Genomic DNA, 17,226 nt, shown 5'->3' with positions numbered 1-17,226 from the left:
GCGAGTCGGTCATGATGGCCATAGTCTAGGTTTGATGTTGCGATCTAATGTCCTTTAGGACCTCATTGGTTATGCTTGAAAGGCATATGGAGCTTGGACATCATCATTCGATTGTGAAAATCTCGGGGGGCTCACCTAAAAAATTTTAGTGTACCACGTGCATTCAAAAGGAGGGTATTTTAATCCAACTTTTTGAAAAAATTAAACAAAATTACAATAACAAGAGGGGTTTTTTAATTCAATTTTTGAAAAAAATCACTTAATTCATAAGTAAAGAGGGGTGTTTTTATTGTGGGATAAATTTTAGTTGAGGGGTTTTTTTAATACCCTTTAAACGCACGTGATATGTAGGGTTTTTAGTAGTGCACCCCCTGAGGTGAAAATCGAGGTGGAATAGATGAAGCATTGCACAATCATGGATATAAACTCACATAACAAGCATGGCAACCTACATTGTCGGTAAGCTTCCCAAGGCCCCCTAAAGAGAGGAAAGAGTATTAGTTGTTGCTAGCACTACAAGATCAGAGACCCTTTAAGGCCTTATGAATGTACCTGTCACTCAAGGAATTCGATCCAATTTAACCTAAGGTCCCTGAAGAGAGGTACGACTTCTAGCCACTTCAACTACTACAAGCTCAAGGACCCTTAAGCTTAAGCCTTATGGATGTAGCCTTCACTCATGGGATTTGATGCAATTTAACCTAACTGATAATGGTTGGAGCTCATGCTAGCATTGTTTGATACCATAAGGTCGTGTTCCCTCAACCCATAGTTATACATACAATGCAAGATCAACTCTAAGAAGGATAGGTAACATTAAACTTGTTGTCATCCTAAACCTTGAAAAGTTATTGTGGTGCAAACATCAATGATGCAAAATGAGGTGGTTAATATCAATGTCATTCTAGCCTTTCAGTGCCTTTTAGGGGTAAGTGCAAAACCTATCAACATTGCTTTAACTCATAGATGAACTTGGCAAGCCTTTGAAAGGTGCTTATATTATAATTATGGTGAATGGTCGAGTCCCAATCAATAAAAATCTAACGGCCAAGGTTAGGTATCCTCCATCATTACTTATTGTCTATTAATAGCATGAACTTGATGGTTAAACCTTATACTTTTTTATTTGTAAATTGCTAAAGTTGTACATTACTACTTAGTGGCTCATAAATAATGCATTCTATAGTCTACTACATACTTTATTCAATAAGATTTTAATTATCTAGTTAATGTAGAAGACAATTGCAATATTGAAGACAATTGCAATATTTAAGGATCCCTCCACATGTTATTATTGGATAATAAACTAGCTTGCTACACTGATATTTGAATGAGGTATTTCATATAAATTGCATTGTTAGCAATCAGATATTGCAACCTGGTTAGGCAATCTGGTCCTATGAGACTAAAATTTAAATGGATTTACTTGGACAAGATTCACAGAACAGGGGAAGATTGTAAGAGGAATATTGACCTATTGAGACTCAAATGGATATCAAATGACCTACAAACACATAAGTAATCACAATTTCAAGATTTTATAAATGTATTAGTAATTTTTATAACAATAAACATGTGTTTCATTAATTTTGGATTGATATTCTCTCTTAAACCAACAATGGGAAGTCTAAAACAAATTTGATGACTCATTTTAAACTCATGTGAATAAAAACTAATAGAAACCTCCAAATATAAAATTGGAAATTTTCTCTACAAAAACTAAGAGAATTTCCACAAAATTTTTGTAGCAAATACATGTGAAATTATAAAACAAATTGATGATATTACAATTGTAGCAAATACATGTGAAATTATAAAACAAATTGATGATATTACAAGAGATTATCGGGGGGTTCAGCTCATACAACTTTAGTGTACCACGTGCATTCAAAAGAAGGGGTATTTTAATTTGACTTTCAAAAAAATTTAACAGAATTACAATAACTGGAGGGTTTTTTTTAATCAATTTTAGAAAAAAATCACTTAGTCCATAAGTAAAGAGAGGTATTTTTATTGGGGAGGAAATTTTAATAAAGGGTTTTTTTTAATACCCTTTGAACGCATGTGATACATATGGTTTCTTAGTAGTGCACCCCTCAAGAAGAGATTGAAGGAGACAAATGTACCATGAGAGTTCTCTTGTAATAAATGCAATTAAGTGGTCCTTTAATAGATGTAAAGATACAAAACTAGTAAAATCTCTCAGACTTAATAATGGTGTCAAATGACATTTTACAATAGTTTTACAAGCAACAATGGTAAAATCTCTAAGATAAATTATTTCAACATACACCATACAAAGTTTCAAAAGGCACTCTGATTTGTATCCTCTGTAAGAGTTTCAGATAGGTTTTTAATTCATATGCTTTAGATCAAAAGACACTTATTTTACTATTTACTTTAATTATCATCGTCATCAATAAGCCCAAATTAGTAAAGATTTCCAAGGAACGATGGTCTATAGATCCTTCTTTGTAAATATCTTTATCATCATATACTGGATTCTACAAGGATTCTACTTCCTCTTGCATACAAGGCACGAAATGAGTGTTAGTAAGCTGAAATTACACTTAATATTTGTAGCCAAGATGTTTAGTTATTTCATGAAACCTTTCATTCTCTAGATCCCCCCCTTCTCCACTTTTGGGGGTAGAAATCCCATCTTTATCCTATTGTGTCAATGCATCAAGTCTTTTCTTGTGCTATTTAGGTCTTTTTAGTCAAAACTCCACTCCAATATGCTAGTGATACATCCTTGCTCCATATGAGATATCATGACCAAAACATCCATTTTAGATCCGTGTAGAGAAGAAGCTGACAATCATAATTGAACAAGCGTATGGATGCATTGGAAATGGATGATTACAAGGTAATATTAAAAGAAAGAAACTATAAAAATATGAGAATAAAAAGGAATTTTCCATCAATTAAAGAAACGCATAGCTATAAGAAGATATGAAAGCAGCATCAACTGTAAAGAGATGAGAATGCTTTGAAAAGGATGATTAGACTCTGAGTCCAAAGAAACGAAATAAGAAAATGAAGCAAGGAACTAAAGTAATTTCAAATTATCTGAGGAGATGTGAATGTTATCAACCCCATTTTACTTTAGGGATACATAAGGTACTTGAGCTTTGCCAATTGAAATCTATTTAAAGTGCTTGGATATTAGAGGGATACGTACTAGCACTTGAGCTTTGTCAATTGAAATATTTAGAGTGCTTGGATAGAGGGTGAATATAATTATTATATTCTCAAGGATCATCATCATCATACATTGAATATAATTATATTTCCAATCATCACGCATTGAATGAATAATTATATTTCCAAAAGTCTAAATGACAATACTAAATTATAACCCCAATGAAGAAAGATATAATAATCACCATCATGCACTGAATATGGTCACGTTTTCAAATTTATTGGTAACTACATGAAAATATGAAAATCAAATATATTTTGCAGTCTTTTCTTCTAAAGCCAACATCTTGATTTATTCATAGACATCAAGGCTTTCACATAAAATTTGTATATAGTACCAAACAGAAAAAGTACATCGGATTTGTTCCTTTTACAAGGAAAATTGTTGGGAATTTTAGATTTAGGCCATGCACATGCCTTAGAAGAGTTCAAAGTTCTAGCCATAGTCTAGCTACATAACAAGGATTCATATATTAGATTACAATGCTACATGCCTCATGCTATGATCAATTTATCTAGATTTAATACGTATATGTTCTCTCCAACTTAGATAACTTTCATGTAGCACATTAATTTTAAATCTAACTTATTTAAGAAATAAAAGATATTACTTTAATAACTTAGAATAAATCAAACATGTTATGAATTGCATCACATCATTGTATGGCATAATCAAGACCTCAAAGTTGTACTACACCTCACGCTTTCTCGAGATGAGAATAATGACTCTCTTAAGACAAGAACATTATAATCATCATAATATATAATTATAAGACCTAGAATGGAAAATATTTTAAAACAAGGATTATAGCATGAATTAAACATGTAGTTTACAATATTTCATGTGTTTCTGGATGAACTGATTCAAATTTAGAACTTGTACTATTTTTCTTCAATGTGATCATGTTGACTCTCTTAATAAAATATAATAAGAATCATGACTACACCACTTTCTTGTAATAAAAGCATCTACATAAGACATAATGATTCAATCAATGCCGATTCAATGTTTAATAAGATGTAAACCAATTGTTTAGCTACTCAGTACATAATCACTTGAGCATTTGGCATATATATTAAGATAAGAATGCATTGAATATCTTGTTGTCATTTCTAGTGTGAATTTGATTAATTGAAGGCCTTTACTTCTATATTCTTCCATGTACATGAATCAGATAATATAATCAATTAAAATGAACTTACCTCTAGCGTGACAAATTCTTGTTTAATGGAGACAAAACATGCTTCAACACTCCCTAATATAGTTGATGTCTAAATGCAAGGGAACACATTCGATATATGATTTTAATTGTGAATGGGTGTTATAATGAGAAAAAATAATCACATATGTCATGTCAAAACAATTTAAACCATATGCTTCTACAAAATCGCTCATCACTCCTACACTTTTGCAGTGCACTTCACGTATCCTTTGATGCACTATACTTTGAAAATATAGTTGAATATTCATGTATTTTGTCCTATTGCAATGGTCATCTTTTAAATATTCTCCTAAATCTTAATTAAATGTAGTCTTATCTTCTATTCTATAGCTTTACATGTGCTTTGGCAGTGCTTCACATGTACTTTACATGTGCTTTGCATGTGCTTGTTAGTGCTTTGGTTGTGCTTCATGATTGCTTTTCCTTTTCTTGACTGCTTTATAAGTGCTTTAACATTGATTTGTGGTTTCTTGTTGACAGCTTTCTATTTGAGGAGTGCTTTACATGTGCTTTTCAGTGCTATAACAATGCTTTAGTGGTTCTTTTCAACTACTAGGGATTTGCTTTTGAAGTACTTGAAAACAATCATCATATAAAAATATTTTAGCCCAATTCCTTTACATTTGCTTTGGTAGTGCTTTGCATGTGCTTGTTACTGCTTTGGCAGTTGCTTGGGCTTTTCTTGATTGCTTTATGAGTACTTTTCCACTACTCTCTACTTGTAATGTGCTTTGCATGAAATTTACAAGTTCTCTCTATGTGCTTTGTGACTGCTTCACAAGTTCTCAGTATGTCCATTGAGTGCTTTACATATGTGCTATGATTTCTATCCATAGAGTGATTTCTATCCATGATTTCTTGATTGACTTCAGGGGCCCTCTTGCTCTTGTTCTTTCAAAACTTACTAATGTTGTGTCCTAAACTATTGCACATTGTGTAGAACTGATATAAGCTCAAAGCTAGTTTGTTGTGTGGCTATTTGTCTTGCATTTTTAACCCCAGACTTCTCCCTCCTCTAGGTTGTCTCAGATGCCAATTTCTTTTAAGAGCTTCTCGATCTCCTCCTTTGTGGCATCCTTGTTTCATGCCTTTTCTTATTCTCCTTTTTTATCTTCCTTACTCTTTTCTTCTCAAATGGGTGCGTACTCATCAGGATACTAGTCATACCATTTGATGGCCTTCTTAGCAGATGTGGTGTCCTAAGAGAAGTATACTACGTGCTCTTACTAACATAAAATTCACAAGATTGCAATTGTTTTCTAGATTGGGGATTCTCTCCCTTGGCCCCGTTGAAGTTTTGGAACTTCACCCTTATCCTTGGTCCTCATTTTGGTGAATTCCTTTCTCTATCACCTTGGTCATTAGCAAAGTCCTCGGGGGGTGCAATACTAAGAAATTTTATAGTTACATGCATTCTATCAACATACTAGAATCTATGATCACAAGAGAGAGAATGAGGGAATGTAGAAAGTGGAAGTTAAAATTTGCATGAGACAAAATTCTAGGAGAAGCTACCTTGAATAAGGCTGCTTGCATAAGAGAGATAATGGAGAGAGAGAGAGAGAGAGAGAGAGAGAGAGAGAGAGAGAACACCTCATGAGACTTAATCTATACAAAGATTCAGTCCTTGTATTTCAATCCATGTGATAAGACTCTCTTAGGTCCTTTTAATAGAGGCTATAGGTTACAAGCCACACACTTGTGTATATTCTAATCCTTGTTGGAGAACCATTATCTAAAAAACAAGGAAATGTTTCTGCCTCTCTGTCTATTCCTTGCATCGCCGCTCGAGCTCGTCCTTCTTTTTGCCACTACAAGCTTCTTCTCCTCTAGTCACCTCTCCAAGCTCTTGTTGTTGCATTTTTCTTTCCTTCTTGTGTTCCAAGACGAGGTTCAAAGCTTTTTGCTAGTTCTCTCCTTCAAGCCTACTCAGCCACCTTCTTGAATGCAGGTAGCTCCTTCTTAGAATGGTTGGCCATCCAAGCTGTTGGTCTATCTTTGTCGAGCTATTGAGCTCTTATGCAGCCTTTCTTCCTTGCTTGGCTGAAGCTTCTGGCTATTGTGGCTTCTTCACAAGTTGCTGGTGTCATTACACCGTTCGAGCTGCTCGTCTGGCATACTCCATTGCCATCTTCATTCTTGCAACTACTCTTGGAGCTTGAGGGAGGCTTCATACTCATAGTCGTTGATGGCGGCTTCTGTAGACTTCTCGTGGGTCTTCTTCAAGAATAGTAGCTATTGCATGCTTTTCTTCACATGCAGCTGAGGCTCCTATTGAATCATCTTGCTTCATAGTTGTGGAGCTGCTCCCACATTAGGCATTTTGGTAGCCCAAGTTGCTTCACTTGCAGCTATTCCTCAAATGCTTCTAGCTCCCACTCGACTTTCATGAAGGGGTGTAGCTAAGCAGCTTTTCACATAGTGTGCGAGATGTTTGGGCAGCTCTTCAGGCTATGTTTGCTCGCAGGTCATTTCCATGTATGTAGGATTGTTTATTCATTGCCTTCAAGATCTTTTTTTAGATGGAAGCTACTGTTCGAGTTGCTATCAGTGCTGTAGTGAGGTCTTCTTTCAAATTATTTATCTTTCAAGCTTCCTTGGATGGCCTTCTTCTTCAAACAAAGCACCTTCTCAAAGCTCGAAATGAAGAACTCTCACTAGTTCAAACTATCACCTCCCCGCCTGAAAATCAATTGTTATCACATGAATTCAAATTGGAAATTCAAAAAAGGAAGAGCAAGTCTCCACGTGGCACTCCTTATATTGAAAATAAAACAAAAAACGCGAACCTTGCAGTTGTGTAGAAAAGCATATATCATGTTAAGAGAAGCTTTGACTGAATATATCGTGTGGCCATAGGGCTGAAACGCTTTCACTGCATATTGCATATATCGCGTGCAGAGACCGCAACTTCCCACGTCCTCATCAGGTTATAAGTAGTCCGTTCCTCTCATGCTGCTTCTTCATTATTCATTGTCCGTGTGCAGAAGCATTGAGCCTTGTAGGATGGCTATGGCGCTTGCTCATGAGCAGCAACCCAAACCATCAGATCGTCTACTTTTTTCCCATCCTCACGTCGTCGCCGTTCCTCTTCCCGTTCAAGGCCACATCAACCCCCTCATGGAGCTCTCCAAGCAGCTTGCAGCTCGCGGATGCGCAGTCACCTTCATCAACACCCACCTCAATCACCTGCGCATACTGACGTCCCAAAACATCCGCCCGCCTCCTCCTGCAAGAGACCTTCATGCGCAGCAGCAGGCCTTCGTGCCCATCTTCCAGCACGAGGGCCTCGACATCCGGCTAGTCAGCCTTGGCGATGGCCTCCGAGAGGAGGAGAATGGAAGGAGCGATCTACCTCGCAACGTCATCCCAAACTGGATTTCTCCGAATAAGCAAGCGTCTCTGCGACGAGTGTTTGCCAGACTTTTGCAGGAGGGCGACCCTCCTGTGACTTGCCTCATCTCGGATATGCGACTCGACTATACGCAGGACTTGGCCAACGACTATGGCGTCCCCAGAATCGCCTTCTGGCCTCAGTCCGCAGCGAGCTTTGCATCCAATCTCATGGTCGCCAACGGTTACACGCCTCCCCCAGGTAGAAATTATGTTGTTTGATTCGCATTTTCCAATGAGCTCAAACAGTTTTGCTGTTTCAATCAGCCGCAGATCCCTGCAGCTAATGAAATCTGAATGTTCCTGCTTCCTGTAGACGACTCCACCCTCATCACCTCCATTCCTGGCGCTCCCCCCCATAAACGCTCGGAGATGTCCTTCCTCTTTACAGTTGATCCTTCTGATCATATCCTCTTCGGTTACGGAACCCGCCCCTTCCAACGAATGGGAGAAACTGCTTTGGTTCTCCTCAACACCTTCGACGAACTGGAGGAATCTGCAATGGCATCTCTAATTCGGAAGCTCCGCGGGACCCTCACCATGGGTCCTTTGTTGCCGTCTCCTTTCTTCCAGTTCTCATTAAACACTGATCAGATAGCAAGTCGCGAGCCTTCCTGCGGGCCAGAGCTGAATGATGCCTCTTGCTTGCGGTGGCTAGACAAACAGGCTCCCTGCTCGGTCCTGTATGTCTCTTTCGGAACATTGGTTGATCGCTCCGCTGAACAAATTGGCGAGTTAGCCCTCGGCTTGGAAGCAAGCGGAGAGCCGTTCCTTTGGGTGATTCGCCCGGATATGATATCTTCTGAGAGTCCGGCAAACTCTCAGCTGGAGAGCCTCCTGCTGCGCCTGACGAAGGATCAAAGAGCGATGGTGGTACCTTGGGCGCCACAGCTGGAAGTTTTGTCGCACCCGGCGACAGGGGGCTTCCTGACGCACTGCGGGTGGAATTCGACGCTGGAGGGGGTGAGCAGAGGGGTACCGATGCTGGGGTGGCCGAAGTTCGTGGATCAAGGGCTGAATGCAAGGTGCATTACGGACGAATGGGAGATAGGGATGGATTTGGAGGCGGATGAGAAGGGATGGGTAGCGAGGGAGGAGGTGGAGAAGAAAGTGAAGGAGCTGATGAAAGGCGAGAAAGGACGTCGAGTGAGGGAGAATGCATGCAAGCTGCGGGATGCAGCTCTCAGGGCCATAGCCACAGGAGGTTCCTCCTACGCTAACATGCAATGTCTCATGAATTGGCTTCTTGACAATTGCTCCAATCCTGGAACCAAATATCCATAGAACTCCTCAAGGCATGGAGTTCTATTTAGTGTCATAAATAATAAACAAGATATAAATAATAAATAAAAGTTCCCCTCGGGCTTCAACTCAAGACCGCCACCTCGGGATTCTATCTTCTTCACCCCTTGTACAACGAAAAAAAAAAAGAGTTTGAGGTGGAAACAATGCTTGAATGTAGTGCAAGTTTCTTCAAGCAGCTTCACCAAATAAAAACACTTACAAGTGCAATAGGATACATAGCAAGGCTAAAAAATATAGCTTTTGTACTTTCTTGTGTGCATCTTCTCTTTACTTGGCCAGCACTAGGACGTTTTTCCAAATTCGGAAATCCTGTGCTTCCACATGGCACAATATACACCCTTAGATTTTTTAAATTCTGAAAGCCCAAAAGCTTTGAAAGCTTTTGAAAAGCTGCGTAAAAAGCCAAGGCAAAACCTTTAAATATAGGTGAAACGGACGAACTTAAGCCAAAAACAAGGTAGATTGCTTTATGAATGCTATTGGTTAAGGATTATAAGAACCTTCAGTGTTAAGCTTGAGCTGACTAGAAGGCTGTTTTTCCAGCCTTCTTCTCGGCTTCAGGCTTCCATATTACGACTACCGGCAAGTTTAACGATGGTGATTGATGTGCTCTCACCTATTCCCAGAATCGAATACACTGTTCCAACGGCACCTGCTTCTATTCCCACCACCGTCAGGCACACGCAGATTGCTATCTCTCTCCTCTTCATATTACCCTGAAAGATTTTCCAATAAAACCAGCACGGTAGAATCAGGCAAATCATCACTGTGATCGACGAGCCCACCAGTGAGACGACGTAGCCAAAGAATGGCCAGATTAGAGCCACAAGAATCAGTGCTATGACCAGCAGCGAACGCATCGTCAGCGCTAGGAGGAAAATCGCATCAAAGGTCAGAAAATCGCGTCCATGAAGCCCCAGAAAACCAAGTTGGGTTTCTGTGAAGAAAGAAACGAGATTGTCGCTAAGAGAGATGCCATAGCCCGCAAGGGCACTGAGAAGGTCACCTAAGAAGAGAACAGTGACAATGAGACGGCCCTTTTTTCCAAACGCCTTGGTGCTGATATCCTGGTAGTCGGAGAGATCCGGATGAGCTTCCAAACAGCGAACGAGCAGGATGGTGGTGTAGTAGTAGGCGAGGGCGAAGAAGAAATTGAGGAACAAGCTTGCCCAGCCACCAGTGGCGATGGCAAATGGGGAGGACAGCACTCCGAGACCTGCGACGGAGCAAAAAGGGTAAATGATTGCAGTGGTTGGTAAAAGCAATGCACAATCAAGGTGGCTGAAAGGTACTGATGAGCAAGGCAACGCAATTTGCGACTGTGTGGAGAACGGTGCAATCGCCAGTGGAAGCAGCCTTGATTGTTGTGGGAAGGTTATGCTGGAGCAATGGACAGTCCACACAGCCTTCCATGTCGACGACGATTAAGTTTCTTATCCGGGTTGCTACAGCAAGCCGTAATCAAAGCCGAAGTGCCGCAACAAAAGCGAAGATTGCATGACGAGCTGCTGTTGCAAAAATCGCCAAAAATGATGATGTGAACAGCCGACAGATCCGGAAAATGATTACATTGCTGCAGAAGCATTTCACAACGTCTCAAATTCTAGCTGAAACTCTACTTGCAATCTCGCCAAAATGCAGCTCAGCGCTGCGTCCGTTCTGATTCTATGCGACTGGAAGTAAGCTCACAAAATCACAAAATAATAGCCTCGCAAATTTTAGCTTACTAGCATTGCGTTCCAGAACATGATTTACAACTGGCCCAAATGGAGCTTCCAAGAATATCAAGCGGGTGGAGTCATAGCGTTGCGAGAGAAATTACCAGTTAATGGTGTAGAGAACAGGTAGTGCTATAATTGAAAGAACTCAAACGTCTCAACAATCAGGCACTACCACAACGTTGTCGCAGGGAAGGAGTTGTCGTTGCCAAATTGAAAAGACGTCCTCGCATCATTGGGTACGTTCTTGCTTTGTTAAGTCATGCCTTTTCGCTCATATGCATTGAATCTCGATTGGGTACTTGTTGCTCGGTCCATCTCCTTCTTCGGTCTTTTATGGCAGTAATTTCTAAGTCTTTTAGAGTGTGCCCATCACCTTGGCATTATGAACGAGAACCACCCGATCGTCGAGTTTCTTTCCTTGCTCGGGTGTAGAGCTGTGTCAATGATCTCATCATGTCTTTTTGTAGGGGTAGCGGAAGGGAAGGCCAGGATTCTTGCCTGATGCGAGGCGTGAAATGCAATGTGGTGTCTAGGAAACAGTGGCAAGCGGTTGTTTTCCCATTTCTCTCGACTGCCCTGCTCTATTTGGGAACTTTGATGGCGGCAGCTCTCGAGCAGTTAAACGAATGGCACAAAAGACTTGCTCCAGGCGAGAATCCGAATGGCGTGGGGTGCTCCAAACATGCGTGTTGGAATCTATTGAAGACTATAAAGTCGTTTGCTTCCGATATTCTTGCTTGGAGGAACTTTGTTGTGGTCAGTGCATCTCTTGTATGATTTTTCTCGCGTCTTCTTTTCAACGGAATTCAACTCAATTATGTCGGAAGCAGGTAACTTGTGCGAAGCCTTAGTACTGCACCCTTGCTTTTTGCATCGTAGGAAACAGCAATCTCTTCTGATACTAATTTGTCGACATACACATGTACCCATTTTTCCAAAACTTTGAATCCTAGCCCGCATTGAATTATGCAGAAGTATGCTCATGGTCAGAGTTGAATTGTATGATTGTGCCGCCATGACCTGTACTTAAGAAATACTTGCAATGGATTGTAACACTTAGATACGAATGTAACCACCTTTATACGGAAACTCTATTATTCTTTCTTGGCCTATTACAAACTTTTGTTTTGTCTCTGTCTATCTAGTGGGGATAGTTGCAAAGTGCTTATGATTCTCTTTCTATGTTGCTTATACAGGCACCATTGACTGAGGAGATCGTGTTCACAGCATGCATGATACCAATTCTACTCTGTGCGGGATTTCAACATGAAGAAGTCATCTTTTTATGTCCCCTCTTTTTTGGCTTAGGTAATTAAACAAGACCTAATTGACTTTCCATCTAACAATAAACAATTTGTGTGACTACTGTTGTAGAGTTTTCGATATCTATAGATCAAAATATTTACTGGTTAGTGTGGCCCTTGATGGATGAGGTTTGACAAATTGGTTTTGTAAGGAATCACATAGAATTCAAAATTTAGCAGCAACAAAGCGGTAGAGAAGTTAAAGCGTGAGAGCTTTTTCCTTTTGAAATATGGAGAGCACAAAGTAAGTAATGCTGGTGTACACATTTTTCATTTGAAGCCAACATTGTCCTGTGCCTTTTTCGTTGATTTCTGCCCTATAAGCATTTGCAACTATTCCTCATGACTTGTGGACTGATCTGATGACTGAAACGAGATCTCCAGCTTGTCATGTGCTTGCTCGGACCTGAGTTTGGCAACCACAAATCTTTAGTCGTGGTGTTTGAGATATTCACACACACACACATATATTTACACACACATGTGCTTCCTCACGACTTGTGGAATGATCTGATGACTGAAACGAGATCTCCAACTTGACACACACATGCGCTTCCTCATGACTTGTGGACTGATCTGATGATTGAAATGCGAAACGGACGAACGTAAGCCAAAAACAACGTAGATTGCTTTATGAAGGCTATTGGTTTGTGAAGAGACCCTCACGTATTGGCTTTCGAATATTCACGTGCCGTCACCATCAGGTTTGCCCATGAATCTCCTTCGTTATGCTTTCTGTGTCATCGTTGGATTGTGTGTAGCTTTTGTGCTTTAATTTATCATCTTTAGGAAATTGCACATATGCTAACCAACATATCCAAACATGCAGAACATGAGGAATGCATATTGACTAATCATGATTGTTTTTCAGATTCCAACATTCCAGCAAAGAAATAGGCAACTTCTCGTCGAGCTGTGGATGTCACAAAGGATACTCCACGTAAGTAGAATGTACAGTCATTTCAATTCTGAAATGTTTCTGCACCGTCTGTTGCTCTGGTCCGCATTAATGCGCTACACCTCCAACATTGGAGGTGACTATTCGAAACGGGGGGATGGCACGTTCCCCTATGATATATAATTTTTGGAGAGACATGTGCCGGCTCTCCACCATACATTACGTATGGTTTTTTTTTTTTACACCTCATCTTGAGCACGCACACTTCTTCGCACATTCTGTTTCCGCAAGGGAACATTACATTTGCTTGGTTCGACCAACATACTAATCATGTCTGCAACACTTCTGTTTTCGAGATGTTTGCAGCCTCCAAGCGAGTGTCTTCTCCTAAAGGTACACACAACAAAATGTATTTGCTTGATTCAAGTTATTTTATCAATTCTTTCACCTTCTAAAGATAGAGGTTCAGTCCATTTTGTTTTTCCTGTTGCGTTTAGACAAGACCACGTGAGTGAAATTGTAGAAAAGTTTCGGATGGTTTTTATTATTAATCCCTGTAGGTGTTTAAACCCGAACATAAGACATCGATTCATGTCACGATGTAGAAATGACCACCGGAAACTCCTTCGAACATGACCATTCGTCAACGCTCAGAGCAGCCAGAGGTCGAGCTATTCAACTTGATATAACATCAAGAAAGATGTCCTTGAGGCCAGCTACATCATCGTGGTTGACCATCGCAGATAGATACAAGCAATGGGTTAGTAATTGCGCGGCTATTTTCTCTAGCCTTCAAATCTGCGGTGCTTGTGGCATAACCACGCTACTGTCTGCAAACCAAAGGATCGTTTCTTCGCAAGGCATAGGCATCTCGAGCCACAGCGCCGCACTCGGAAACATGATACTTTTGGATGCCTGCGAGAATATGGGCATGCAAGTGACTTACTGGAAATGCCAAAGCTGCACACGAGATGCCCAGCGGAGCAGATACATTGTGCGGTTGATGCCACAGTACTCTCGGCAGTTGCTTAAAACAAACCACCTCCACACGCAACTGCTAAGCATCATAGATATATCCATTTCAGTTACCACGACTGCAAATGCGATTGCTCGTGGCACATCGAAGGTCACTTCTAGACAATCCTCTGATATCTTGACGAAACGTCCCACTAAGCTCGGCTCAAGAAATCATGACAAACGAGTGGTCAGGTGTGCTCGCATACAACATCGAGAACAATCCAATATTCCACAAGTAAAATTCTTTAGCAGAGCGTGCGGACATCAAGATGGGTATGTGCATCTTGAGTCCTCACCACACGGACCAGTTGATCAATATGATATTACAGAAGGTTGCGATCATCCGAGACTGCCTGATGGAAGCGCCTAACATCGACCAGCAAACCGTCGAAGGGCCAACACGCGCGAGGATGTTGGAAAAAATGGCCGAGTTTCACACCGTCGCCAATGCCGCATTGATAGTAGAACAACAAAGAGTCTTCGAAAGCCTAGCTTCAACAAGCTCGGGGCTGCACGTTGTTTGTGGAACACCAGGTAGTGGCAAAAGCTTCTTGATACGGTACTATGTTTTGCATCTGGTAGCGCAAAACAAAACGGCAATACTCTGTGCATCAACAGGGGTGGCTGCAACGCGGCTGAGCGGGATTGCAACCACTGTACACTACCAATTCAAGATCCCTGTGCGTAGCAGTCAGTACCCACTGAACATCCATGAGACAGATGAGCGACACCTCGCGATCAAGGAAGCCAACGCGATCATCATTGACGAGATGTCCATGCTAACAAGGATGACTTTCGATCTCGTGGTAAGACAAATCGTCAATGTGACTAATGGCAGATTGCATGAGCCATTCAGACACAAAATGCTCATAATTTTTGGTGACCTGGCACAATTACCGCCAGTCTGCAAACACCGCGAGGATCTCTACGAGCCGTGCCACATCACGTCCTCCGCGCACTGGGCTCAAGCGAAAATGTACCACATGCAATTCTCGGTGCGACATGCACGAGACATGCCGTTCCTGGAATTCTTGCATACCATAAGACTCAGGACGCCCACAACTGATGAGATTTCCGATTGTTTGGGGCAGTGCATTGTCGACAAGGAAGGTGCATGCCACTTCATCGATGCCGAAACAACCATCATTTGCACGCACAGAGTCGATGTCGCTACCTTCAACGATGAGCTTGTGGAGAAATTCAACACTCCCGACATGATTGTGCATGTTCAAATACACAGTAACGCCGCGAGCGAACCAGCTCTCAAAGAATGGTTGGAGGACAAAAGCTTCAACGAGATAGGAAAAATTTGCGTGGGGGCGAAGGCAATGATAACGGAAAACATCGACCTCGCAATAGGTGCCGCAAATGGAGCAATGTGCAAAATCAAGAGCATCAATGCAACTAGCAGGGGAGAAATCAACGGTATCACTGTCGTCGTGGACACAACAGCGGCCGTGCTCACATTACGACGCTCGAAGCATCAGCGAAAGGCAATAAGTGGAAAATGGTTCCACAAGTCCACATTTCCACTAACCCTAGCATACGCTATCACGGGACACAAATCCCAAGGCGCAACCATATCCAACAAAGCGCTGCTCATATTTCGAGGAGTGTTTTCCCCTGGCCTAGCATACGTGATGTTGTCCAGAGTGACTGAGAGAACGAGGCTGTGCATACTACATTGCCCACATCCAGACATATTCAGACCAATTCCACGAGAGTTCTCACAGCCGACAACACAACCACGCGCATAAAGGTATTCACTACCAGAGATTGAAAAAGGCAGAGACAAGTCATGAATATGTTACGTCAAACATGCGTGCAAGGAAAATGGTTTTAATATCTTGTCTGTTGTCGAGAACAGGTGCAGAGAATCAGAAAGCTCGGGACATTGCAGCATAAGACATGGACACAGACAAGGTAAATTCCATTAGCATGAAAGAATCTTTTTTTCTTGAAGATTTAAAAAGACAGCTCATTTGAAAAGACGGTGTAATAAGTCGTGCCTGCAAGCAGCTATTTGAGCTATACAAAAGCAACGCGAAGGCAACAAAACCTCCACCAGCAAAGAGGAGGTTCTTCCTAACCACAAAGCAATTCCGGCTAGCAAACAATGCAGGAGAACGTCCGGGAGCTTACATCAACGGCTTCAACACGTATGCGGAACTACGCGACTTCATTGACAACTGCAATAGGCGTTTGCCAGCTAAAAGAGAGCCAGGAGGCTTGAGATTCGCAAATGGTACGTAATGCTTCCGAAAATTAAAAAAAACCGCAACAATTGAGAAAAAGAATTAACGAGTTGCAAGAACAACAAACTCATCATGGATTGCACTTCTCCTGCAGGACTCCTCAAAGAGATCCTTGTCGAGCTTGACATTGAGTTCGATGAGACCGATAGGATGATGGAAAGTTTGGAGGGGCAGAAGCTACTAGACACTAAGACGAAAGAGATCACAGCATATGCATGCGAGCTGCTGCATTACGGGTACAACGTATCCTTGGAGTTGCTGAGGGACACGACGCGCGATCAAGGAACGGCTATACTCGAACAATTCATGGAACAATTTGGAGGGACGCACGATGCGATGCACCCGGTGACGACAATGGAGAAGCTTACGTATATTTTCGACAGGGACTTATACGAGGAGCGCTTCGGTATTGGAAACGATCCTCTAATGCCAACAGAGAAAAACCAGGGCAAGTAAATAAATGCATTCTATTATGGACGTCAAACGAAAAAAAAAAGACCGAAAACCCCGATGACTAACGTAATTGTCAATGTTTACGCAGGTACGACATTGAAAGACGCGAGCCTTCAGATGAAGGAGGAGCCTCCACTGAAGCGCCCGCGCAAGGGAATCGTGCGAGCCTCGTCGTCTACTGCATCACGTGCAAGCCCAACAACAAAAAATACATAGGGAGCACGACGGACCTGCCGTGGAGGATCAAACAGCACAATAGAAAACCACCGGTGAAAATGAAAGAGGACTTGCAGCGTTACAAGCCCTTCAAAGAAAATTTCGAAATCAAAGTTTTGGAAACAACAGACACTGTAGACAAAGCACGAACTTTAGAGCAGTACTACATAAGGAGCCACAACACAGTAGGTCCATTAGGTTACAACACGCTCGAGGGCCATCCGGCTAGAGCGTGGA

At 41.5% G+C, this 17,226-nt stretch overlaps 2 protein-coding genes across 2 annotated transcripts; one reads left to right on the top strand and one right to left on the bottom strand.

Annotated features, from left to right (window-relative positions):
- Positions 1–7,411: 7,411 nt before the first annotated feature.
- LOC147881277 (UDP-glycosyltransferase 85A5-like) lies at positions 7,412–9,340 on the top strand. Its single transcript, XM_087370237.1, has 2 exons — positions 7,412–8,022; positions 8,137–9,340. The coding sequence occupies exons 1-2, from the start codon at positions 7,434–7,436 to the stop codon at positions 9,102–9,104; spliced, it is 1,557 nt and encodes a 518-aa protein (XP_087226363.1). The 5' UTR covers positions 7,412–7,433; the 3' UTR covers positions 9,105–9,340.
- Positions 9,341–9,682: 342 nt separating this feature from the next.
- LOC147881276 (amino acid transporter AVT1H-like) lies at positions 9,683–10,538 on the bottom strand. Its single transcript, XM_087402363.1, has 3 exons — positions 10,418–10,538; positions 9,911–10,341; positions 9,683–9,841 (listed from the first exon to the last, which is right to left on the bottom strand). Exons 1-3 carry the CDS (start codon positions 10,536–10,538, stop codon positions 9,683–9,685), a joined length of 711 nt encoding a protein of 236 aa, XP_087258489.1.
- Between the last annotated feature and the right edge of the window lie 6,688 nt (positions 10,539–17,226).

This window comes from Dipteris shenzhenensis, chromosome 31 (assembly GCF_047967505.1).
Source record: "Dipteris shenzhenensis isolate YYH24624 ecotype China chromosome 31, Dip_SZ_1.0, whole genome shotgun sequence".
Taxonomy (NCBI): Eukaryota; Viridiplantae; Streptophyta; class Polypodiopsida; order Gleicheniales; family Dipteridaceae; genus Dipteris; species Dipteris shenzhenensis.
The sequence above is the reverse complement of the archived record's forward strand: the minus strand, read 5'-3'. Positions and strand labels throughout refer to the sequence as shown.